Here is a 27,505-nt window from a genome sequence, read left to right as displayed (position 1 = left end):
ATGGCTGTATAGAATAATATACTGTTCGGTGAGGGTTTGGGTGCTGTGATATGCAGATATCATATGCTTGCCAACACTCCTTGGACCTCATGGGCGGGGTTTCTGGAACTTAAATGAAAATTGTAATTAAAATTCAATTTTTTGTCCTTCTACCCCCTTGTGGGGTAAAACAAGAGTGTGTCTTACAAATGTCTGTGAATTGGGAGTTAAATATTGATAAAAATGTCTAGGAAGGTGTCCATGGAGATCTTCATAACCAAATTTTCTGCTCCCGAGGAACTAGTCTGGCTACCATCACAATTAATATTAGAATTGACACCCAACGTTTCCAGGATCTTGAATGGCAAATCTGATCTCAGTGATATGGTGCAGTGTTTGTTTCCACGCCCATTTATAATATGTTGTTTGGAGAGGGTTTGGGTGATGGGACCCTAAAATATATGCTTACCAACACTTCCTGAATCTCATGGGCGGGGTTAATTAAACTTTATAATTTAAATGAGCCTTCCTGTCACTCTAGGGTGGTGTTTAGAAATATCCATGTTTAGGAGTTAAATGTTGATAAGAGTGTTTAGATGGAAGGAACCCCAGGAGATCTTTATGTTGTGTCCCTTTTGGCTCATGATATGAGTAGGAGTGTATATTAAAAATCGGGTGTTCATCCTGTGTGAGTCAACCTTCCAAAGCACTAACCACCCAGGAGAAATGGTGACTTTGATTCCGACTCCCTAGAGGAGCAACTATAGCAGACTCTTTACAAAATGCAAAGAAGCCAACCAGGGATAGGCTTCATCTCTTCAGGAGCCAGATAGCAGCCCATACACTGTCCTTGATGTTCCTGTCTCTAAGCTATGCATTGGTGGAAGACCCCCATTGTTGTAGTTGGTCTCTATGATTGGGATCCTCTTTCGGCATTCATCATTTGTATATATTTTGTATTCCCTAATTGCACTGTCTATATTTTATTGAACATGTCCATTTTCCAGCCGTCTGTAGAGGAGTCCAACTAATGGTCTGTGTTTTGCTTCCTTTTAGGATCTAGATTTCTCATTACATCATCGGGAGCCTTGTATATAACAGATGTACAGAATGAAGACGGATTAAATAATTACCGATGCACAACGCGGCACAAATACACCGGAGAAACGCGTCAAAGTAACAGTGCCAGGCTGACTGTATTAGGTAATGTCACCTTGTTGTTACTACCAGCATGCTATGACTCCTGGTGGGCTGGGGGAAGCTCAGCCCACCAGGAAATTTGATTCTGCAGAATTTTGCATGTCATCGTCTAATTACATACCGAGATAGATGATGATGTATCCAGATGTGTCCTTCCCCAGCTTTCCTCTTGAATGGACATGTCCTGATATGTGTGTCACGAGATGACCAGCTTTTCAACACAATGTGATTTAGAGATATTGTGCCACAAAATGTCTATGCTATATGCCTGTGTCCACCAAGAAGGGTTTTGCTAGCCTTTCGTGAACCTGTATTGAGTTGGTTTCATGATAAAAAAAGAGTCCTTAAAGCCTATGTACATTTACAGTTTTTTATTATTATTATTATTATTATTATTATTATTATTATTATTGCATTTTACTTATTTAGGCTAAAAATCACTTTTTCAATTGATGTTTATTAAAAATGTTCAGCCATTTCTGGGATACAAGGGTTAAAATAAAAATCAGTCTGTTTGCAAGCTGTGCTTTTCAGTTTTCTTTGAATCCCGTCCTCTCACAGCTCATGTGCAGCTCTTATCTCTGATCTCCTGACCTCATAAACACTTAAGCCATATTCTTATCATTTTGATACGAATTGAGCTATAATATAGTGTTGATGAGGTCAGGAGATCAGAGATGAGAGCTCTACATGAGCTGTCAGCTGACAGGATTCAAAGAAAACACAGCTTGCAAACAGATAGATTTTTTTAACACTTAAGCAGCAGAATATTTTTTATAAAGCGCAAAATGAGTAAAATGCAATCATAACAAAAAAATTCAAAAAATGCCCAGGAAGGTGTACCTAGTTTTTAACCAACTTTAAGGTAAGTATGGACATATCTATAGTTTATTTGTGATGGAACCCCTTAGAAATTGCTTGACCCCTTCACCCAGGGATCTGGTAATAGTTAAGACTGTCTGCAGAACCGCTTGTTAACGTGAGACGCAGCGGAGCATCTTCCAGTCTTATGATAAGCTAGTCTTACCATATTTGGTTCAGACATGTCCCCAAGTAGGGCATTTTGAGATGAGAACTGCGTCTGTCTATTGGGCTGGGTTCACACTCATCGAGCGAGCTGCATGTCGGCACGGTTTCGTGGGCAATGGCCGCACAGTTATGCACCTAACTAATTATTTCCCGCGTGACCGTTAACAATGAAACTGCTGTAATTTGTAAACCGCGTCAATCTACTTGTTGGCATGGTTTTCGGAACGTGCCACGTTGCAGCCACCATGTGTGAGAGTGATACTACATTTTCACCGGGTGTGTTGCCATTACACCTAGAGGCTCTACTCTCTCTGTAACTGTTTGATGGGCAGGGCCAGGCGTGATCAGGTTTACCCTGCCCGGTCCTGTCAATCAAAGTGGAGAGGTCACGGCAGTTGAAAAAAGAGCAGAGCTTGTAGGTGTAACGGAAACGCCCCCATTGCTCCTAGAGGCTCATTTGCATATATTAAAACTTCTGACAGATGCCCTTTAAGGCCATTAGAGCCACCCGTGTCACCAATGAGGCCCTAGTCATGTCGCCCTCAACCACCCTGAGAAGAGACCATTAGTCTACTCAGTTCTGGACAATGAGCACCTGTTAGCAGCGCCAGACCTCATCCGTGGATTCGGAATCCACCCGCATGTCTGACAGCAAAACTGCTGACTGTGAACCGAGAGCAAGGCAGGTGGTATGACTCCGCAACCAGAAAAGAGTGCGTACGCAGAAGTCAAGATTAAGAAAATTGCATTTACTATAAATTAATAAAAGCAGGTTAACAGTGAAGTACAGAGATAAAGACAAGCAAAATATATAAAACAGTATGAACAATTCAAGTCAAATACTACAACAATTTCCACCTTTGCTGTGTCCGTGTTCGCAGTGCGGACACTAAGGAATAGCAGTCCCAGGAACTATCCCTAACTGACCCTAACTTTCAAGCGGGTGCGCACCCCCCTTATCCCAGTGGTCCAAGTGGACCTCTTACAGTTTGTGGAAGTGCACGGTGGAGCCCGATGTCGTCCTTTTCCTTTATAACCAGCGCAGGATCCGCAACAAAGAAGTCCTCCTCAGCAGGCCGGAAAACCAGATGGATATAATCCAGAATTTTACAGTGACTGTCCGGTACCTCGACAGCACTGTGAGTCTCTTTACTGTTTGGGGCAATCCACTCAGCCCAATGTCGGCTCCACAGGTTAGCTGCTGCACACAGTCCTTTTTAACTTGGCTTCACTAAATGCACGCTCTCTTTATACTCCATCCGTCTCTAGACTGAAGTTCACACAGCTTGGCTGCACAGGAACGTCCTTTAGTATCTCCACACACGTCTTACACAGCACAGAACTTGCTTTCTATCTAGCCAAGATGGCAGCCGTTATAGTTTCAGTCCCTCTTCCTCATTCTTCCTGCTCACACTGAGGCAGGCTGACATCATAAGGGGCGTGTCACTTCAACACTTAACTGCTGTTTTAAAGAGCCACTACCACATTAATACACTTTCTCTATGGCAAACTTCAATGCAAATTGGTCCTATGCTGCCATCTACTGACCAAACGAATACTGCAGGCATTTACATTTATCTGTATTACTAGAATAGCATTATACATTAAATTTTAACACAGTTTACCAGGATAACGAAACTTAGACACATTACATGACTGTTTCTTACATATTCCCCCCCACTTTAAGATTGGCAGTCCCTGCCAATGACTGAATATCCAGAGGGCTGTACTCTTATATGTAGAGTGGTAATGTACCGTTGTATGGCAGGCCAAATAAACTCGTCCTGCGCATACCGAACAGGGGGAATGCCAGCATTTGGTCTAGTGGTGCGTCTGAGAACCACTGGTATACTCTGGGGTACTGTAGCCATAGGCTGAGAAGGACCAGCAGGAGTCCGCATCATAGGGGGCACAGGCTGGGGGCACACTAGTCACAGGTGGAACATCCTCAGGAGCGGGGATTGGCCAACAATCATCCTCATCATCGTAAGCCCATTCCACACCACCAGTCTCGGACTGTGGGAGCTCGTTGACATTATCAGTTCCATCACAATTTGCTTCTTCAGATTGACACAGGCGCAACATATTTCTGTGAAGTACTCGGACACAATCAGTTCCTTCCTTCTGAACTTCGTACACAGGCCCATTTGCATACTTGCGGGCAACTACACGATATGGCACAGCCTCCCACCTGCTTTCCAATTTTCCTTGAGGCTTCTTGACACGTACCAGCACCAGGTCACCTGGCTGCAATGGTGCCCTTTGCACCGGGGTCTTATCAGGATGAGAATTTTCTTGCAGACGCTGTCGCACCAATCGATGAACTGTCTCAAGTCTCTGCCGGTGTGCTCGCACCCAGGAGGCTGGATCTCTTGGAGGGAACCCATCCACATCATTTAACTGTAACTCTCCGACACTTCGCCCAGACCGTCCAAAGAGGAGAGTATAAGGAGAATACCCCGTTGTAGAATGGACCTGATTGTTATAGGCCCACACCATCTCAGACAAGAACTGAGGCCACTGTAACTTCTTGTCCTCCTCCAAAGTCCGCACCATCTGTAGCAGAGTTCTATTAAATCGTTCGCAGGCTCCGTTTCCTTGGGGATGGTATGGAGTCGTGTGCGACTTCTTTATCCCGTAGATACGTTGAACTTCTTTCATTACATGTCCCTCAAAGCAAGCCCCTTGGTCAGAGTGGATGCGTTGTGGACACCTGTACACTCGGATGAAATCTTGGCATAGGGCTCGAGCTGCTGACTCAGCGGTCTGGTCCTTGGTGGCGGTCACCACCGCAAATTTGGTGAAGTGGTCCACCATTACGAGGCAGTACTGGTGCCCACTGTTGGATGGGCCCACCATTAGGTAGTCTATCATGACGATCTCCAAAGGTTCCTGGGTCACTATGGTTTGCAGGGGAGCTCTTTGTTCTATTGCCTTATGGATCTCACAAGTTCGACATCTATGACATACTTCTTCGACTATTTGACGGAGAGCTGGACAGTAAATCAGTCGCTGTAGCCAACGAAAGGTCTTCTCATGACCAAAATGTCCATTCTTATTATGAGCCTCAAGAGCCAATGATTGAGCCAGTTCACTAGGCACTACGATTTGGTAACAAATGTCGATTTCAGAAGGCAGATATACCTTTCGGCATAGCACTCCATTTTTCATCTCTAACTTTTCCCACTGACTCAGGACTAATAGCATTTCACATGTCAGTCGTTCTCTTTCCTCTTTACAGGGCTTCTTGCCTTTCTCAACACACTTGATCATTTTCGCCAGCCCCTCATGGGCCTGCTGTATTTGCACCCATTCCTGTAGTGAGGGGCCAAAGAAAGGAGCCGTTTCGGTCCCTTCCACTGCACACTGCATAGCAATGACCAAGGCTTGTGAAAATCTGCTGAAGTCAGGCATCTCTACATGCTCCAACTCATGATCCACGTCTCCGCTGGGGGCCTGGGTAGTTACCCTAGAAAGTCCATCGGCATTTTGGTTCTCCGTCTTGGACCGATACTTAATGCGGTAATTGAACTTAGACATTCGGGCTATCCACCTCTGCTCCAAAGCCCCGAGCTTGGCATTTTCCAGGTGAGCCAATGGGTTGTTGTCAGTCAGTACTAAGACTTCAGCTCCGGTCAAATACTCAGAGAATTTCTCAGTCATGGCCCATACCAGTGCCAACAGTTCTAACTTGAATGAACTATAATTGTCAGGGTTTCTCTCAGAATCTCGCAAGGATCGGCTGGCATACGCTATGACACGCTCTTGGCCATCCTGGAACTGAGATAGCACCGCTCCGAGACCATACAGGCTTGCATCGGTATATAGCTGGAAGGGCAAGTGGTAATCAGCATACGCCAAGATTGGGGCCGTTGTAAGAGCATCCTTCAATGCCTGGAAGGCGTGTTCCTGTTCAGGGCCCCATTTCACGGACCGGTTCTTCGGGCCCCCGGCGGTGCCTCGTAGAAGAGCATTAAGTGGCGCTGCTACTCTAGCAAAGTCCTTAATAAACCGTCGATAGTAGCCGGCTACTCCCAGGAACTTCTCGCAGGGTAGTCGGTGTCGGCCAGTCTTGAACAGCCGCTATCTTGTCCCTTGACGGCCTCACCCCTTCTCCTGATACACAATGACCCAAGTAATCAATTTCAGATTGAAATAACCGACATTTACTGGGTTTCAGTTTGAGCCCATGTTCCCGCAATCGTTGAAATACTTGTCCCAACTGGCAGAGATGGTCCTCAAAGGTTGCAGAGTACACTATAATGTCATCCAAGTAGATGAGAGTGAATTCAAAGTTGAAGTCACCAAGACATTTCTCCATCAATCGTTGAAACGTTCCAGGTGCATTTGTCAATCCAAAGGGCATCCGGTTAAATTCGTATAGTCCCATGGGCAAGATAAAGGCTGTCTTTTCCTTATCTTTCTCGGCCATTGGCACCTGCCAATACCCACTAGCCAGGTCTAATGAGGAGAAGTACCGGGCTCTTCCTAGTGCCGAAAGGGACTCCTCAATCCGAGGTAAGGGGTAGGAATCTCGTACGGTGCAGGTATTCAACTTTCGATAGTCTACACAAAACCGAATGGACCCATCTTTCTTCCTTACTAGTACCACTGGAGCTGCCCAGGGACTTTGGCTTTCTTGAATGATCCCACCCTGCAGCATCTGGGTCAACAGTTCTTTCACCTCCTGATACATCTGTGGAGGAATTTGTCGGTAGCGCTCTCTGATTGGAAGGGTGTCTCCTGTGGGAATCTCATGGTAGATCCCTGTTGTACATCCAAAATCTTCAGCATGACGTGCAAAGGTTGTGCGGTTTTCCCATAACAGTTCATCTACCTTCCGGATCTGTTCCAGAGAACACGAAGAAGTCTCTATCTTCATCTGTTCTCGAATTGCACCGCCATTCCCTTTAGGGGTGAGGTTCTCGCCTTCCCCCATAGACACGGTTACGGCCCATTCACCTCGTTCAGCCGGCCTCAACTGCATCGGGGTCGCTTTCCTCACTTCCTCCGGAGTCACATAGAGGTTAGCCAGCAGCCTTCCTGGAGCGAGGTCTACACTCTGATCCTGAGTGTTCACACATCGGAGGGGTACTCTCCCATTGCGGACTACTGCCAAGGAACGGGCTACTAGCGGATCAACACTTCTTCCGGCTGTCGGCAGTGGTTCTATCAACACAGCTATGCCCTCTAGTTTCCTACAGGTGCCTACAGGCATGGACACTATCATCTCCCGTCTGGGTGGCAACGTAACTTTTGTATGCAGAGGGACCGAAATTCGAGCAAGAGGACTGAACTTTTCTGTAAGCCACATGTTCGGACCTAGCCGCTGGAAGGCCGTTTGAGTAGGCCGATGGCTAGTGGTTTCTCTCCAATAACCGTGACCTTTCTTTTCAAAGAGAATCTGATCCAATTCTTTTAACACATTCATCCCCAAGATGACAGGGACCTTTACTTCATGTGACTCCTGTACTACCACAATGCCTTTCTTGCCTAGATCTTGGCCACATAATCTGACATTCATCCAGGCCACTCCCACCACCGGTACTGGTAACTGATTAGCTGCGACCACTCGTATGAATGTATGGGGATCATATTTCACATGTCGCTGAAAATACCGTTCGTAACAGTCTCTACTCAGGGTCGTTACTTGGGAACCCGTGTCAATCATCCCGGTAACCGGAATACCTTCCAATTCCATCTGTATGATGGGACTTGCAGCGATCAGATCCTCTTCAGGGCATTCTCCTCTCATAATCTCCTTCTCAGTTTCCCCTACTGCCCGCCCTACTGCAGCAGGGGATTTCAGTTTAACGGCGGTCTCTCATAAGCTTGTCGCTGCTCTGGACATCTAGCAGCAATGTGGCCCACGCGTCCACACTCCCAGCAGCGTACTTCCCGTCGCTCTGGCCATCGGTTTGGGCCCCTTCGGTAAGCCCCATCGTTCTCTCCTGAGAGTTGTACTACATTATTGGGACCCCTTCGGTAGGTCCTATCCTCATCCCTCCAGTAGGGTTGTGGGTGATGCTGACCTTCTTGGTATGAACGGCCCACCCCTTCGTCTCTAGTTTTCTGGAGGCCTGCAATTCTCATAGAATTCTCATTACAATTGGTTTGTAGGTGTTCCATTTGCTCTTGCAATTTCTGCATTACTGTAAGTATCTCTTTAACTGTCCCTTTTTCCACTGTTTCTGGGCCAGAGCTAGCCCCCTGCGACAATGTAACTCCAACTGCGGTCTGAGGCTTCTGAACCATACTATTGGCACGTGAGATGGCCTCCACCTGTACGTCATGAAATTTAGCATCAGTCTCCCGTCGTATAAAGTCCTGCATAGCAACAGTCAAGCTGCCATCACGGATCCCCAGAACAAACTGGTCACGGAGTGTCCGATCAGGGTTACAGAAGGCTGGTGAGCCCCCTCTTTCCTTCCCTTGAATATCTCGGAGCAGTTCTTGTAGGGCATTTGCATACTGAGGGAGACTTTCATTCTCCTTTTGTACCCTCTGGAAGAACCGTGCCTGCAGGGACCCCAGCAATGCGGTTTCTCCATAAATAGTTTCTAGAATCTGGACAACTTGCTCAAATGTCTGTCTTTGTTCAAATGGCCGCAATATCACTGTAGTCTTAGCATCTCCTTGTAACGTCAATATGGCTAGCTCTACTAGTACTTCTGGTGCGGTCTGGTACATGCGCTGTACCATTCGTATCTGCTTCTGCCCACACACTCACAGACATATTATTGCCATCAAACTTTGCTAACTGACTCATTACAGCCCCTGCTGGCATTCTTCCTCCAGCACCATCCCTCCTAACGGGTGCGTCGCCGTCCATTCTGGTAGGCGGATCCTGCCGACTACGCCAATTTGTGAACCGAGAGCAAGGCAGGTGGTATGACTCCGCAACCAGAAAAGAACGCACACGCAGAAGTCAAGATTAAGAAAATTGCATTTACTATAAATTAATAAAAGCAGGTTAACAATAAAACAGTATGAACAATTCAAGTCAAATACTACAACAATTTCCACCTTTGCTGTGTCCGTGTTTGCAGTGCGGACACTAAGGAATAGCAGTCCCAGGAACTATCCCTAACTGACCCTAACTTTCAAGCGGGTGCGCACCCCCCTTATCCCAGTGGTCCAAGTGGACCTCTTACAGTTTGTGGAAGTGCACGGTGGGGCCCGATGTCGTCCTTTTCCTTTATAACCAGCGCAGGATCCGCAACAAAGAAGTCCTCCTCAGCAGGCCGGAAAACCAGATGGATATAATCCAGAATTTTACAGTGACTGTCCGGTACCTCGACAGCACTGTGAGTCTCTTTACTGTTTGGGGCAATCCACTCAGCCCAATGTCGGCTCCACAGGTTAGCTGCTGCACAGTCCTTTTTAACTTGGCTTCACTAAATGCACGGTCTCTTTATACTCCATCCGTCTCTAGACTGAAGTTCACACAGCTTGGCTGCACAGGAACGTCCTTTAGTATCTCCACACACGTCTTACACAGCACAGAACTTGCTTTCTATCTAGCCAAGATGGCAGCCGTTATAGTTTCAGTCCCTCTTCCTCATTCTTCCTGCTCACACTAAGGCAGGCTGACATCATAAGGGGCGTGTCACTTCAACACTTAACTGCTGTTTTAAAGAGCCACTACCACATTAATACACTTTCTCTATGGCAAACTTCAATGCAAATTGGTCCTATGCTGCCATCTACTGACCAAACGAATACTGCAGGCATTTACATTTATCTGTATTACTAGAATAGCATTATACATTAAATTTTAACACAGTTTACCAGGATAACGAAACTTAGACACATTACATGACTGTTTCTTACACTGACTGTTTCCAAGGGCAGAATTTTGAGACTACTAAGAGGGAGGTCTGTATGCAGATACTATTCATGTCAGTCTGTGTACAGATCAGCCCTCTAGTGGCAGCTACAATTTTTACAAATGTTTTATTTTACTTGGAAGGCCCCCTAGTGGGCAGATCCTGTATGCCAGCTCCATACATGTCATTATGCCCCCTAGTGGTAGAAACAGGCAGAGGAATGGCACTTCAAAGAAAAAGAACTGCTGCAGGCTTCTTATGAATTGTGATGTACGGTGCCCTTTAAGATTATTATACAGTCATTGGCATTGCTTAAGCCGCCGATGTATATATTCAGCAGTGGTAATTGTAAGCAGAGCTCATAAATATGCGGATACTAAGAGGATGAGCAAAACTAAATAATTCATATTATTTATAGTGAATGCGCCTCTGATTTCCTCACTCATAAATCCCGAACGGTTCTGCAAGTAATTGTGCAGGTGGTTAACCCGAATCCCCAGAGCGACCGTCACCTGGAATAACCCCCGTTCATCACCATATTCAGTCAATCAATGGTTCAATGAGTCATAAAATACTGTATTCTAGGAAGAGCCGCCTATCAATTGTGTATTATGCGCCGTCAGGTACAGTTTGTGGGGCTGTTTTATTTGTGCAGGTTACATGAAAGCGTCTGATCATTTCTGAGCACCATTATACAATTTATACATGTGTAATCTGAATATATAGCTGAGTAATGGCGTACATACATTATATTACTTATCCTGTACTGATCCTGAATTACATCTGTATTATACTCCAGAGCTGCACTCACTATTCTGCTGGTGCAGTCACTGTGTACATACATTATATTACTTATCCTGTACTGATCCTGAGTTACATCTGTATTATACTCCAGAGCTGCACTCACTATTCTGCTGGTGCAGTCACTGTGTACATACATTACTTATCCTGTACTGATCCTGAGTTACATCCTGTATTATACTCCAGAGCTGCACTCACTATTCTGCTGGTGCAGACGCTGTGTACATACATTACATTACTTATCCTGTACTGATCCCGAGTTACATCCTGTATTATACTCCAGAGCTGCACTCACTATTCTGCTGGTGCAGTCCCGGTGTACATACATTACATTACTTATCCTGTACTGATCCTGAGTTACATCCTGTATTATACTCCAGAGCTGCACTCACTATTCTGCTGGTACAGTCACCTGTGTACATACATTACATTACTTATCCTGTACTGATCCTGAGTTACATCTGTATTATACTCCAGAGCTGCACTCACTATTCTGCTGGTGGAGTCACTGTGTACATACATTATATTACTTATCCTGTACTGATCCTAAGTTACATCCTGCATTATACTCCAGAGCTGCACTCACTATTCTGCTGGTGCAGTCACTGTGTACATACATTACATTACTTATCCTGTACTGATCCTGAGTTACATCTTGTATTATACTACAGAGCTGCACTCACTATTCTGCTGGTAGAGTCACTGTATACATACATTACATTACTTATCCTGTACTGATCCTGAGTTACAACCAGTATTATACTCCAGAGCTGCACTCACTATTCTGCTGGTAGAGTCACTGTGTACATACATTACTTATCCTGTACTGATCCTGAGTTACATCCAGTATTATACTCCAGAGCTGCACTCACTATTCTGCTGGTGCAGTCACTGTGTACATACATTACATTACTTATCCTGTACTGATCCTGAGTTACATCCTGTATTATACTCCAGAGCTGCACTCACTATTCTGCTGGTGCAGTCACTGTGTACATACATTACTTATCCTGTACTGATCCTGAGTTACATCCTGTATTCTACTCCAGAGCTGCACTCACTATTCTGCTGGTACAGTCACTGTGTACATACATTACATTACTTATCCTGTACTGATCCTGAGTTACATCTGTATTATACTCCAGAGCTGCACTCACTATTCTGCTGGTGGAGTCACTGTGTACATACATTATATTACTTATCCTGTACTGATCCTAAGTTACATCCTGCATTATACTCCAGAGCTGCACTCACTATTCTGCTGGTGCAGTCACTGTGTACATACATTACATTACTTATCCTGTACTGATCCTGAGTTACATCTTGTATTATACTACAGAGCTGCACTCACTATTCTGCTGGTAGAGTCACTGTATACATACATTACATTACTTATCCTGTACTGATCCTGAGTTACAACCAGTATTATACTCCAGAGCTGCACTCACTATTCTGCTGGTAGAGTCACTGTGTACATACATTACTTATCCTGTACTGATCCTGAGTTACATCCAGTATTATACTCCAGAGCTGCACTCACTATTCTGCTGGTGCAGTCACTGTGTACATACATTACATTACTGTCACGAGGGTGTCAAGAGCCACGCCTGACTCCGTTGTACCCGGGGTCAGGAGGTCGCAGCGGTTGGCTGCACGCTCTATGTCAGATAGGGAAGTTTCCTTATTGTAGCTTTCTGGGTTTGCTTTACAAACCCTTTTGGCTCACTCAGGGATCCGTAGCTCCTTCTCTCAGCTGTTCCTTGTCCAGCACTCCCAATCCTCCTTATATTCCCCTCTCACACTTCTCTGGTTGCCAGATATAGAGCTTCCTGCCTGGACATCTATTCTGACCCACTGGAGCTGTGTTGCTGCGTTCTCTGAGTGTTGCCTTAGAACGCTACCCTCCGGATCCCTGTTGGACCTTTGTGGACAATTGTTGCCGTCCACCTGGGTGTTTGTGTTTGTCTGTGTTTGTCTGTCCTCTCCCTGGTGTTTCCCTCTTAGTGCAGTGGTGCGGACTAGCGATCCCACCGGCCCGTTCATTATCTAGGGCTCATCTCAGGGAAAGCCAGGGTTTAGGCACGTGATCGCCGCACGGGTGAGGAACCCGTCTAGGGACGACAGGGCAGTCAGGTACCAGCTGCAAGGTGAGTTAGGGGTCACCACCTTTCCCTCTCCCTTGTGCAGGGCTTTCCCTGTTTTCCTCCCTGTGTGTGTTGCCGGTCATTACATTATATCTGGCCCTTATTTTTGTGTAGGTAAAAAAAAAAAAAAAAAAAAAAAATTTTTTACCTACTTAGAATCCAGTATGGATCCAATTGCTGCTCTGTCCGAACAATTTCATGGCCTGTCTTTGGAGGTGGCAGGATTGAAGGCGTCGGTCCTCCAGCAACAGCAGCAATTACAACAGACCGCAAGCCCAGCGGTTGCTACTGGTAACCAGGTTGTTGCGGAACCCAAGGTCCCTCTCCCTGACAGATTTTCTGGGGGAAGGGACAAGTTTTTGACGTTCCGTGAGGCCTGTAAACTATACTTTAAACTGCGTCCTTACTCCTCTGGTAATGAAGAACAGCGGGTGGGTGTTGTTATTTCCCTGCTGCAGGGGGACCCGCAGTCCTGGGCGTTCTCTTTACCTACTGATTCCCAGGCTCTTCGGTCAGTGGATGAGTTTTTCGGGGCCTTGGGTCTCATATATGACGACCCTGACCGAGTCGCACTGGCTGAATCAAAATTACGGAGACTCCTACAAGGAGAGCGGCCGGTAGAGGAGTATTGCTCTGACTTCCGTAGGTGGGCTACGGATACCCAATGGAACGACCCGGCTCTCAGGAGTCAGTTCTGCTCTGGGTTATCCGAAAGGGTTAAGGATGCGCTTGCATTGTATGAGACCCCCTTTTCCCTTGATGCAGTTATGTCCCTTTCTATCCGTATAGATAGACGCCTTAGGGACAGGTTGAAAAAACCGGAAACATTGATAACCCCTCCCAAGCAGCAGTTAGTCTGTACGGACATAGACGAGCCTATGCAGCTAGGAGGAACTACTCGTCAGGTCCGTCCTCCTGAGGTTCGCCGTAGGCGTGGGGGTTGTTTTTTTTGTGGGGAGAGGGGTCATTTCATTAACGTCTGTCCTTCTTTCCTCAGAAACAAAAAAAACATCGGAAAACTACTAACCCCAGGCGGTGTGGAGGATGTCAGCCGGGGGGTATACGTTTCCTCCATACGTACATCGCAATTTTGTTGCCAGCGGTTATTGTTTTTGGTGATAAGACAGAGACTGTTTCTTTCTTTCTAGACAGTGGAGCAGGGGTAAATTTGATAGATGCCCATTTTGCCCGCACTATGGGTTTGTCTCTCTGTACGTTACAGAGACCTATTCCCATATTTGCTATAGATTCTGCTCCTCTGTCTCAGAGAAACCTCACCCACATCGTTCATAATTTACACCTTCGGGTAGGGGACCACCATAACGAGATGCTTTCATGTTATGTTCTGGAGGGGCTTCCCACTCCGGTGGTGCTGGGCCTACCCTGGTTGGTAGCGCACAATCCAGTGGTGGATTGGCAGGCCAGGGAGATATTGGAGTGGAGTGAGCCGTGCAGAGAAAATTGCTTAAATAGCAATTGCTTAGTCGCCTCCATAACTACCCTACCTACATTTGTTTCGGACTTTGAGGACGTTTTTTCTGAAAAGGGTTGTCAGAAGTTACCACCTCATCGTCCTTATGATTGCCCGGTTAACCTCATTCCCGGCGCAAAATTACCCAAGACCAGGTTATATAATCTTTCAGGTCCAGAGAGACAAGCCATGAAGGATTATATCTCCGAGAGTTTGGCTAAGGGACACATCAGACCCTCTTCTTCACCCGTGGCTGCAGGGTTTTTCTTTGTTAAAAAGAAAGATGGGGGCCTGCGTCCTTGCCTAGATTTTCGTGAATTAAATCGGATAACCATCCGAGACCCATACCCTCTTCCTCTCATTCCTGACCTGTTTAACCAGATTGCGGGTGCTAGGTGGTTCTCCAAACTCGATCTTAGGGGGGCCTACAATCTGATTCGTATCAAGGAGGGGGATGAGTGGAAGACAGCTTTTAACACCCCTGAGGGGCATTATGAAAATCTAGTTATGCCTTTCGGCCTGACCAATGCTCCTGCCATCTTTCAACATTTCGTTAATGACATTTTTAGTCATCTAATCGGCAGGTTTGTGGTAATATACCTAGATGATATCTTAATTTATTCGTCTGATCTGAAGACACATGAGGAGCATGTCAGACAAGTACTACAGGTCCTACGGACGAATGAATTATATGCTAAAATTGAAAAATGTGTTTTTGTCGTTCAGGAGATACAATTCCTAGGTTATTATTTATCTGCGTCAGGTTTCCGTATGGATCCTAGGAAGGTCCAGGCAATTTTGGATTGGGATCTTCCTGAGAACCTCAAAGCACTACAACGGTTCTTGGGCTTTGCGAATTTCTATAGGAAATTCATTAAAAATTATTCGGTGATCGTAAAACCCCTTACTGACATGACTAGGAAGGGGACTGATTTTTCTAAATGGTCTGACGCCGCTAAAGTTGCTTTTTCCTCTCTAAAAGAGAGGTTTACCTCAGCACCTGTACTAGTCCAACCTGATGTCTCTCAGCCTTTTATTGTTGAAGTCGATGCATCAGAGGTGGGAGTGGGGGCTGTGCTGTCTCAGGGTCCGGCTCCTGGCAAATGGCGTCCTTGTGCTTTCTTTTCTAAAAAACTATCTGCAGCGGAACAGAACTACGATATTGGCAATAGGGAACTGTTAGCTATTAAACTTGCGTTTGAGGAGTGGCGTCACTTTTTAGAGGGGGCAGTCCACCCCGTCACTGTGTTTACGGACCACAAAAATCTGCTGTACCTCGAATCAGCTAAGCGTCTCACCCCTAGACAGGCTAGGTGGTCGCTATTTTTTACCAGGTTTAACTTTGTGATTACCTATCGTCCTGGGGTAAAGAATACCAAGGCTGATGCACTATCTCGTTGTTTCCCTGGAGGGGGTAATGTGAGTGATCCGGTACCCATTCTACAAAGAGGAGTAGTTGTCTCTGCGGTACACTCTGCCTTGGAGGGGAAGGTGTTAGAGGCCCAGGGGGACGCCCCGGTCTCTTGCCCTTCAGAGAAGTTGTTTGTACCGTTGAACCTACGTCTCGAATTATTAAAGGAACATCATAATTCGGCACTTGCTGGGCACCCGGGTAGTAAAGCAACCTTAGAGCTATTGTCTCGTCGTTTTTGGTGGCCAAGGTTGCGTCAGGATGTATTGGATTTTGTGTCTTCTTGTTCTACCTGTGCGCGCGCAAAAGTTTCACATACACGTCCTGCAGGGTCTCTATTACCACTCGTCATTCCCAATAGACCATGGACACATCTGTCTATGGATTTTATCACTGACTTACCTTTGTCTGCGGGTAAAACAGTGATTTTGGTAGTAGTGGACAGGTTTAGCAAAATGGCACACTTTATTGCGTTACCCGCACTACCTAATGCTAAAACTCTTGCTCAGGTATTCGTCAGTGAGATCGTGAAGCTTCACGGGGTCCCCTCCGATGTTGTTTCGGATCGGGGAACCCAGTTTATTTCTAAATTTTGGAAAGCTTTTTGTTCCCGTTTAGGGGTTCACTTGTCCTTTTCCTCAGCTTTCCATCCTCAGTCGAATGGACAGACTGAGCGTACCAACCAAAACCTGGAGACATATCTAAGATGTTTTGTGTCTGAAAACCAAGAGTTGTGGTCGTCATATTTACCGTTAGCTGAGTTTGCCATAAATAATCGCCGTCAGGAATCCACTGGCAAGTCACCTTTTCTTGGTGCATATGGTTTTCATCCCCAATTCTGTACTTTCAAAGAGGGGGGGTCTTCTGGGGTTCCCGAAGAGGAACGGTTTTCGTCATCTCTTTCATCAGTATGGCAGAAGGTGCAAGCTAACTTGAAAAATATGGGAGGTAAATACAAATGCATGGCTGATAAGAGACGGTCGCCAGGTCCGGACCTAGGAGTGAATGACTATGTGTGGCTGTCTACAAGGAATATCAAGTTGAAGGTTCCCTCTTGGAAACTGGGTCCTAGGTTTATTGGTCCTTACAAGATTGTAGCCATCATCAACCCCGTGGCTTTTCGCCTGGAGTTACCTCAGACTTTTAAAATCCATAATGTCTTTCATAAGTCGTTACTCAAAAAATATGTTCCACCTCTAGAACCGTCACCGCTGCCACCCCCTCCTGTTGTCGTGGATGGTAGTTTGGAATTTCAGATATCCAAAATTGTTAATTCTCGTCGGGTCCGCCGCTCTCTCCAATATCTGGTGCACTGGAGAGGTTACGGTCCCGAGGAAAGAATGTGGGTTCCTGCGTCTGAGGTAAACGCCGACAGGCTAGTCCGGATTTTTCATGCCTCTCATCCTGAGAGACCTGGTCCTGAGTGTCCGGAGGCCCCTCGTAGAGAGGGGGGTACTGTCACGAGGGTGTCAAGAGCCACGCCTGACTCCGTTGTACCCGGGGTCAGGAGGTCGCAGCGGTTGGCTGCACGCTCTATGTCAGATAGGGAAGTTTCCTTATTGTAGCTTTCTGGGTTTGCTTTACAAACCCTTTTGGCTCACTCAGGGATCCGTAGCTCCTTCTCTCAGCTGTTCCTTGTCCAGCACTCCCAATCCTCCTTATATTCCCCTCTCACACTTCTCTGGTTGCCAGATATAGAGCTTCCTGCCTGGACATCTATTCTGACCCACTGGAGCTGTGTTGCTGCGTTCTCTGAGTGTTGCCTTAGAACGCTACCCTCCGGATCCCTGTTGGACCTTTGTGGACAATTGTTGCCGTCCACCTGGGTGTTTGTGTTTGTCTGTGTTTGTCTGTCCTCTCCCTGGTGTTTCCCTCTTAGTGCAGTGGTGAGGACTAGCGATCCCACCGGCCCGTTCATTATCTAGGGCTCATCTCAGGGAAAGCCAGGGTTTAGGCACGTGATCGCCGCACGGGTGAGGAACCCGTCTAGGGACGACAGGGCAGGCAGGTACCAGCTGCAAGGTGAGTTAGGGGTCACCACCTTTCCCTCTCCCTTGTGCAGGGCTTTCCCTGTTTTCCTCCCTGTGTGTGTTGCCGGTCATTACAATTACTTATCCTGTACTGATCCTGAGTTACATCCTGTATTATACTCCAGAGCTGCACTCACTATTCTGCTGGTGCAGTCACTGTGTACATACATTACATTACTTATCCTGTACTGATCCTGAGTTACATCCTGTATTATACCCCAGAGCTGCACTCACTATTCTGCTGATGGAGTCACTATGTACATACATTACTTTCATATGCCTTTCAGGACAGTACAAAGCTCAGAGTGACCAAACCAAGCCCATTCCCCTCTCTTTTATGGACTACATGCCAGCTCCCTGGGCCCAGGGTCAGATAAAGATTGGTTGAGGGACCATTCATGTGTGCGAGGGTAGCCTCTCCTCCGATATCAAGATTCAGCATGATAGAAAATTATTGGTGAACAACAAGGAGATCAGTGGCCTCAAAGTTATCTGACAGCCGCTCATGTTTTTTCCCCCATAAACATAAAGGCTCAGCTATGGGCATAACTCTACCTAGCAAATCAAATCTCCACGTGAGGTCAATGGAGGTCCCACTTCTTCTGCCCTATGTTGAGGGTTTTATGTTGTCGGAGGTGCATGTTTTGTGAGGATGGAGGCCGGTGGGCATTTGACGAAATATTAAAAATATTATAAAGATACTTTTTGAAAAACATTTCAATGGATCGTTTCATTGTTTCCACTCTTTTCTTGCAGATCAAGTAAATTCATCTCCAACCATCATCGATAAGTTTGAGCACCTCACGGTCATGGCAGGGCATAGAGTGGAGCTTCCATGTAAATCATCTGGTTACCCCATCCCAAGCACCCGCTGGCTGAAGGATAACGTTCAGCTTGAGATGGACAATAGGTTCCGGAACACGGTGGTGGGTCTTCTGATTGAGAACACCAGGCAGTCCGACTCCGGGACGTACGTCTGTGAGGTCTGGAACGCCTATGGCAATGCGGAGGTGATAGGATCGCTCTACGTAAAACGTAAGTAACGTACGTCTGAAGGTCCTGGTAGAGGTGGCTGCATTGATGGCCGAGCGTGACGACCCAATAAAGGGTGGCAGCACTTGCCGGAACGTCAGCCCTTTTACTGCAGTACCAGTAATGGTCAAAGACACAGGGAGACATTCAAGTGGCCATGGGATTTCAGCAATCATTGTGGCCCCATTGTTTTGCTAGTTGTGAAGGTCTCAAGGTTAGATCCTCACCCAAATTTTTTTTTAAATTGCCTTTTTTCAAAAATAACACCCTATGGTACAGCAGCTCAGCCAAACTGACCTGAAATGGGCCATACTGCAATACCACACCCAACCTGTGGACAATTGAGGTGCTGTTTTTGGAAGAAGACAATCCTATTTTTCTAAATCTGTTCAACTCCTTTAAGTATAATGGAATCCGCGTTTGCGCAGTGTTCTCTCTATTCACCACTTTCAAATGCCGATTGGCGATTTTAAGAACTCTTCTTATGTGCAGTGTCCCCTTCTTAACTTTGGGGGCCCCTTTCCTTAGATAGGACTGGGTCCCAGAAGGTGGGGCCCGCAACTATCTGACATTGATGGAATATGCCATCAATGTCCCAGATGGGTCAACCCCTTGAAGACCATCAAATACGCAAAGTACAAAAGAAATAGGATGATAGATCCGTCAACAGCAACTTCATGATGGTTTCCAGATGACACTAGAAGAAATTTTTTGTATATACAGAATGAAAAAAACTTAAAAAAAGTAATGAAGATAGATGATAAGGATGCTGGGTTATTATATCTGCTGGCTATAGAGCCAATGGGTACCCTTGAAGGTGGAGTGTCGCTTTAACTGTTTAATATTGCAGAGAAATTAAAGGTTGTATTAACATTTCCTGCGGATTTCTTTCAGGGAGGAAATAATAGAAATTGTGTCTGGAAAAAACAAAAGTATTATTACTGAAGCGCGACTGTTCTGCATTCACGCACATGACCATTGTGACTGACGGCCTAAGTAGTACTTAAAAGGGAAATAAAAGGAGGCAGCCAGCGGGGTAGTGCCATCTGCTGAAGAGCGATAATCATGTACAGATGTGTTTTCAATTATCCAAATTGAGTGACATTACCAGACGCAATAAAACCCAACTGGTTCTGCAGCGGCTTCTGCGCATCCGACGTAAACAGAGAGCGCATCTTAACCCCTTAAGGACTGGGCTCATTTTCACCTTGAGGACCAGGCCATTATTTGCAAATCTGACGTGTCAATTTATGTGGTGATAACTATAGAACGCTTTGACTTATCCAGGCAATTCTGAGATTGTTTTTTCGTCACATATTGTACTTCATGACAGTGGTAAAATGGAGTAAAAATTTTTTTTACTTATAAAAAAGTACCACATTTGCCCAAAATTTTAAAAAATTAGCAAATTTTCAATTTCTCTACTTCTATTATACATATTAATACCTATAAAAATAGTTATTACTTTACATTTCCCATATGTCTTTTTCATGTCAGGATTATTTTGGGAATGACATTTTATTTTTGGGGGACGTTACAAGGCTTATAAGTTTAGAAGTAAATCTTGAAATTTCGCAGAAATTTTCATAAACCAACTTTTTAAGAACCAGTTCAGGTCTGAAGTCACTTACATGATAGAAACCACCCAAAAATGACCCCATTCTAGAAACTACACCCCTCAAGGTATTCAAAACTGATTTTACAAACGTTGTTTACCCTTTAGGTGTTTCACAAGAATTAATGGAAAATAGAGATACAATTTCAAAATTTCACTTTTTTGACAGATTTTCCATTTTAATATTTTTTTTCCAGTAACAAAGCAAGGCTTAACAGCCAAACAAAACTCATTATTTATGGCCCTGATTCTGTAGTTTACAGAAACACCCCATATGTGGTCGTAAACTGCTGTACGGGCACACGGCAGGGCGCAGAAGGAAAGGAACGCCATACGGTTTTTGGAAGGCAGATTTAGCTAAACTCTTTTTTTGGACACAATGTTCCATTTGAAGCCCCCCTGATGCATCCCTAGAGTAGAAACTCCATAAAAGTGACCCCATCTAAGAAACTACACCCCTCAAGGTATTCAAAACTGATTTTACAAACGTTGTTAACTCTTTAGGTGTTCCACAAGAGTTATTGGAAAATAGAGATGAAATTTCAGAATTTAAATTTTTTGGCAAATTTTCCATTTTAATCAATTTTTTCCAGTAACAAAGCAAGGGTTAACAGCCAAACAAAACTTTAATATTTATGACCCTGATTTTGTAGTTTACAGAAACACCCCATATGTGGTCGTAAACCGCTGTACGGGCACACGACAGGGCGCAGAAGGAAAGGAATGCCATACGGTTTTTGGCATTCAGCACTGACTGAGGCATATGAGGGGATAATCAGCAGGGATCCGGCGGTCAGTAATCGGGGGGACCGTACACGGGGGAGGAACGACTGCAGGATGAGAACGCTCGTCCTCGAGCGCTAAGTGCCAGCGTTTGAGGACGTGCATTCTCGTCCTGGGTCGTTAAGGTGTTAAAGGGACAGCGTCTCTTATTTCTAACCCAAAGTGTGCAATGTGCATTCCGAATTTTGCGTACCGCACATCGCCGGCACTAATAGAATAGGACATGTTCTATTTTTTTCGGGGTCGGAATTGCAGACCCGGAAGTGCGGGTACGCAATTCCGGATCCGGGCAGCACATCACGCGGCCCCATAGAAATGAATGGGTCCGCAATTCCATTCCACAAAATGCGGATGTGTGAATGGAGCCTAAGTGCGCTACACTTCATAGGGTTAGGCATAAATGTCTTGGTGTGTGCATTGCGGGTTTCCTATGTGTGATTGGTGTGTGCTATATATGTTCTATGTGTCAGTGGTGTATGTGCAGCATGTCAGCCACGCATAAGTGTCTTATGTCCCACATGTGTCCAATGAGTGGTCGGTGTGCGCTGCACGTGTCTTGTTTCTGACTGACTGAAGTGCAGGATATCCATATATGTGTAACTTCTGCCACATGTATGTTTGTGCATGTTGCTCTGAGTGTCCGCCATCATCCTTCATCTGTAATATTTCTGTTATCACTGTAATTACTCATGAACACGACCGTTGGAGGTTTTGAAGTCTGCGAATTGCGTATCCGCAAAACATGGATACCGGGTGTGTGCATTCCACATTATGTGGAACAGAACGGCCGGCCTCTGATAGAACCGTTCGATCCTAGTCTGTCATGTGGACAATAACAGGACATGTTCTATCATTTTGCAGAACGGCCGTGCGGACATACAGACACGCAATGCACACAGAGTTGTTTTTATTTTTTGCGGCTACATTGAAGTAAGGGGAACGGTACGGACATGGAAGAAAAATAAGTTAGTGTGCAGGAGCCCTAGGGTGGGGCCCCAGAATCAGTTACACTGGTGGGCCCTAAGTACCCCAGTCCGACACTGCCAGCCAGTACCAAAGCAGAGTTCGGATTACTATAAAAAAAAAAATTTGAATCCGCAGATAGGAAAACCGCACTCATTCACCGACTTCTCGCACAACTTCGGTCAAGCATTAACAACACAGTTTTTTTTTTAACAATCTGACTTCGGATCATATAGTCCCAGGGCAACATAATCTGTTGTCACCTTGTCACCAGTGCGGCTGCACATTGTTGTCACCCAGCTTTTCCGGGACCCTGAATGACCGTTTTCTTTAGCTGTTTTATGGGATTTATCACTTGGCAGGCTAGGTGAACTGATTAACAACTGCCTTTAATGGAGGCCGGACGTATAATTATTTGACATATACTACCTCCATGAATATTGTTAGTATATACCATATACATAGTTTGGTTTCCAGTATACCTCCACATGTCACTCAGCTTTCCAAAGCTGTTGAAAGGTAAATCTGCTCATTTTTGCAGTGAAGTAAGGGATTGTCACTAAGTAGCCGGGCAGATTAGCTGTTCAGACGAATGTACTATTGCTGGTACTGTGTATGCACTATGGCTGGTACTGTGTATGCACTATGGCTGGTACTGTGTATGCACTATGGCTGGTACTGTGTATGCACTATGGCTGGTACTGTGTATGCACTATGGCTGGTACTGTGTATGTACTATGGCTGGTATTGTGTATGCACTATGGCTGGTACTGTGTATGTACTATGGCTGGTACTGTGTATGCACTATGGCTGGTATTGTGTATGCACTATGGCTGGTACTGTGTATGTACTATGGCTGGTACTGTGTATGCACTATGGCTGGTACTGTGTATGCACTATGGCTGGTACTGTGTATGCACTATGGCTGGTACTGTGTATGCACTATGGCTGGTACTGTGTATGCACTATGGCTGGTACTGTGTATGCACTATGGCTGGTACTGTGTATGCACTATGGCTGGTACTGTGTATGCACTATGGCTGGTACTGTGTATGCACTATGGCTGGTACTGTGTATGTACTATGGCTGGTACTGTGTATGCACTATGGCTGGTACTGTGTATGCACTATGGCTGGTACTGTGTATGCACTATGGCTGGTACTGTGTATGCACTATGGCTGGTACTGTGTATGCACTATGGCTGGTACTGTGTATGCACTATGGCTGGTACTGTGTATGCACTATGGCTGGTACTGTGTATGCACTATGGCTGGTATTGTGTATGCACTATGGATGATACTGTGTATGTACTATGGCTGGTACTGTGTATGTACTATGGCTGGTACTGTGTATGCACTATGGCTGGTACTGTGTATGCACTATGGCTGGTACTGTGTATGTACTATGGATGGTACTGTGTATGTACTATGGCTGGTACGGTGTATGTAATATGGCTGGTACTGTGTATGTACTATGGCTGGTACTGTGTATGCACTATGGCTGGTGCCTGGTACTGTGTATGCACTATGGCTGGTACTGTGTATGTACTATGGCTGGTACTGTGTATGCACTATGGCTGGTACTGTGTATGTACTATGGCTGGTACTGTGTATGTACTATGGCTGCTACTGTGTATGTACTATGGCTGGTACTGTGTATGCACTATGGCTGGTACTGTGTATGCACTATGGCTGGTACTGTGTATGTACTATGGCTGGTACTGTGTATGCACTATGGCTGGTACTGTGTATGCACTATGGCTGGTACTGTGTATGCACTATGGCTGGTACTGTGTATGTACTATGGCTAGTACTGTGTATGTACTATGGCTGGTACTGTGTATGTACTATGGCTGGTACTGTGTATGTACTATGGCTGGTACTGTGTATGCACTATGGCTGGTACTGTGTATGCACTATGGCTGGTACTGTGTATGTACTATGGCTGGTACTGTGTATGTACTATGGCTGGTACTGTGTATGCACTATGGCTGGTGCCTGGTACTGTGTATGCACTATGGCTGGTACTGTGTATGTACTATGGCTGGTACTGTGTATGTACTATGGCTGGTACTGTGTATGTACTATGGCTGGTACTGTGTATGCACTATGGCTGGTACTGTGTATGCACTATGGCTGGTACTGTGTATGCACTATGGCTGGTACTGTGTATGCACTATGGCTGGTACTGTGTATGCACTATGGCTGGTACTGTGTTTGCACTATATCTGATACTGTGTATGTACTATATCTGATACTGTGTATGCACTATGGCTGGTACTGTCTATGCACTATGGCTGGTACTGTCTATGCACTATGGCTGGTACTGTGTATGCACTATGGCTGGTACTGTGTATGCACTATGGCTGGTACTGTGTATGCACTATGGCTGGTACTGTGTATGTACTATATCTGGTACTGTGTATGTACTATATCTGGTACTGTGTATGCACTATGGCTGGTACTGTGTATGCACTATGGCTGGTACTGTGTATGCACTATGGCTGGTACTGTGTATGCACTATGGCTGGTACTGTGTATGTACTATGGCTGCTACTGTGTATGTACTATGGCTGCTACTGTGTATGTACTATGGCTGGTACTGTGTATGCACTATGGCTGGTACTGTGTATGCACTATGGCTGGTACTGTGTATGTACTATGGCTGGTACTGTGTATGTACTATGGCTGGTACTGTGTATGCACTATGGCTGGTGCCTGGTACTGTGTATGCACTATGGCTGGTACTGTGTATGTACTATGGCTGGTACTGTGTATGTACTATGGCTGGTACTGTTTATGCACTATGGCTGGTACTGTGTATGCACTATGGCTGGTACTGTGTATGCACTATGGCTGGTACTGTGTATGCACTATGGCTGGTACTGTGTATGCACTATGGCTGGTACTGTGTTTGCACTATATCTGATACTGTGTATGTACTATATCTGGTACTGTCTATGCACTATGGCTGGTACTGTGTATGCACTATGGCTGGTACTGTGTATGCACTATGGCTGGTACTGTGTATGCACTATAGCTGGTACTGTGTATGCACTATGGCTGGTACTGTGTATGCACTATGGCTGGTACTGTGTATGTACTATATCTGGTACTGTGTATGTACTATGGCTGGTACTGTGTATGCACTATGGCTGGTACTGTGTATGCACTATGGCTGGTACTGTGTATGCACTATGGCTGGTACTGTGTATGCACTATGGCTGGTACTGTGTATGCACTATGGCTGGTACTGTGTATGCAATCTGGCTGGTACTAGTTCTATTGGTACTATGGCTGGTAATACAGTATGTACTATTGTTGGTACTCCTGGTACTGTGGGTGTATCACAGCTGGTACTATTGGTACTATGGCTGGTGCTATGTGTACAGTACTATAGCTGGTACTTTGGTGCTGTGTTTGGCATTGTTACCAGGTCAATCTTCTACTGTTAGTAACTAGGAGATTCTTTCCAACAAAATGACCACACTCGCTGTGTAGACAAAAAAAGTCATCTTAAACTCAGCCTCCTCCTCCAAAACGTCCTATATCACATGCACTAGCATCAGAGAGGAAGGAGAGGGAGGGGAAAAGACATGGCTGCAGCCTGAGAGAACGACGCACTGCTTCTCCATCTTATTTCGATGGTCTACAATTGTGATAACTGACGAAACAGGAATAAGGAGATTATGTTAAGTTTTGTTGATTGTTCTTTGTATTCTGTGTTTTATGTTTCTTTCATATTTCGAGTCGATTCTGATGTTTCACACACGGTAATCTTTTTGATCCCACAATGATGTCATTTAACTTTTTTTATTTTATTTTTTTGCAGAACCCCTTAAGGTGACAATCAGCCCACGTAAAGTGAAAACCAGTGTTGGAAGCCAAGTGACGTTATCATGTAGTGTGTCGGGGACAGATGACCCTGACATCACCTGGTACAGGAATGGTGACATCATCAACGCTGGGAGTAATGTTCGAATCACAGGTGTCAACCGTGAAACCCTCATCATGGACGCAATGGCTAAAAGTGATAATGGTGCTTACCAGTGCTTTGTACGCAAGGATCGGATGTCCGCCCAGGACTATGTGTTGGTCGTACTGGAAGGTTTGTTATTGACATTTATATACTGGAGGTATGGTTTAGGCAAGTCAGGACTGTACATCGCCATCATATGAATTCTGCTCCTGGATGCCAGCAAAGATGGTGATTAGCTTGGGTCACTGTTCATTTTGCTTTAGGCCAGTTCTAGCTGTATGTGGGCCCTTTGGCTACAGAGTCACAGTAGGTCACCTGTCAACTTCATCTATGACTTGACAAGCATAAAGCAGGTTACTCAGAGCACTATGGGCCCCCAACGCCAGTGGGCACCGACATCTGCCAAAGTATAACTGGGGCTGATATATTGGCCCATTCCCCTGCTTAACACTATAATAAAAACCCACATACTATACCTGCCTCGATATCAGGTTTCCCGATTTTCGGTCCAACCCATGTAACATATAGGTGTGCTGTCAAAGTTGGCTGTAATACAGGGATCCAGAGCTTTGGCCTGTGGTGTTTATAATAATGCCTTTAGAGGCCATTTTTACTTTTCTTGCACTGATTGCAAGTTACATCTTGTATTATACTCCAGAGCTGCACTCACTATTCTGCTGGTGCAGTCACTGTGTACATACATTGCATTAATTATCCTGTACTGATCCTGAGTTAGATCCTGTATTATACTGCAGAGCTGCACTCACTATTCTGCTGGTGCAGTCCCGGTGTACATACATTGCATTACTTATCCTGTACTGATCCTAAGTTACATCCTGCATTATACTCCAGTGCTGCACTCACTATTCTGCTGGTGGAGTCACTGTGTACATACATTACATTACTTATCCTGTACTGATCCTGCATTACATCCTGTATTTCTTTTATTAAAATTTTAAAACAAACAGATAAATAAATATATAAAACAGAGACCAAACCAACCATACAGGACATGATGCTCCTCAGCGCGGCGCAGACAGCACCGGTCCAGCCCACTCGCCACAGAACACCAGCTATGTACAATATTTACAATACCTATGTACATGTACTAACCTTCCTGATCCGGTTGCACCTACCTACACTTAACAAATACAGAAGTTAAACTTACAAAGCCCACCCACCACCACCCCAATGCAACACACAATTTTTTTATTTTTTTTTATATTATATATATATATAT

At 45.3% G+C, this 27,505-nt stretch overlaps 1 protein-coding gene across 1 annotated transcript in view; it reads left to right on the top strand.

The window, feature by feature from the left end:
• Positions 1-27,505, top strand: part of LOC122932841 (Down syndrome cell adhesion molecule homolog) — a 406,234-nt gene that overhangs the window by 148,728 nt on the left and 230,001 nt on the right. Inside the window, 3 exon segments of the mRNA XM_044287480.1 lie at positions 1,036-1,182; positions 18,651-18,929; positions 26,119-26,394. Of these exon segments, the coding sequence (XP_044143415.1) occupies positions 1,036-1,182; positions 18,651-18,929; positions 26,119-26,394 (702 nt within the window).

The sequence above is a fragment of the Bufo gargarizans genome, chromosome 3 (genome assembly GCF_014858855.1).
Source record: "Bufo gargarizans isolate SCDJY-AF-19 chromosome 3, ASM1485885v1, whole genome shotgun sequence".
NCBI lineage: Eukaryota > Metazoa > Chordata > Amphibia > Anura > Bufonidae > Bufo > Bufo gargarizans.
Note: the sequence above shows the minus strand (reverse complement) of the source record. Positions and strands in the feature narration are given on the sequence as shown.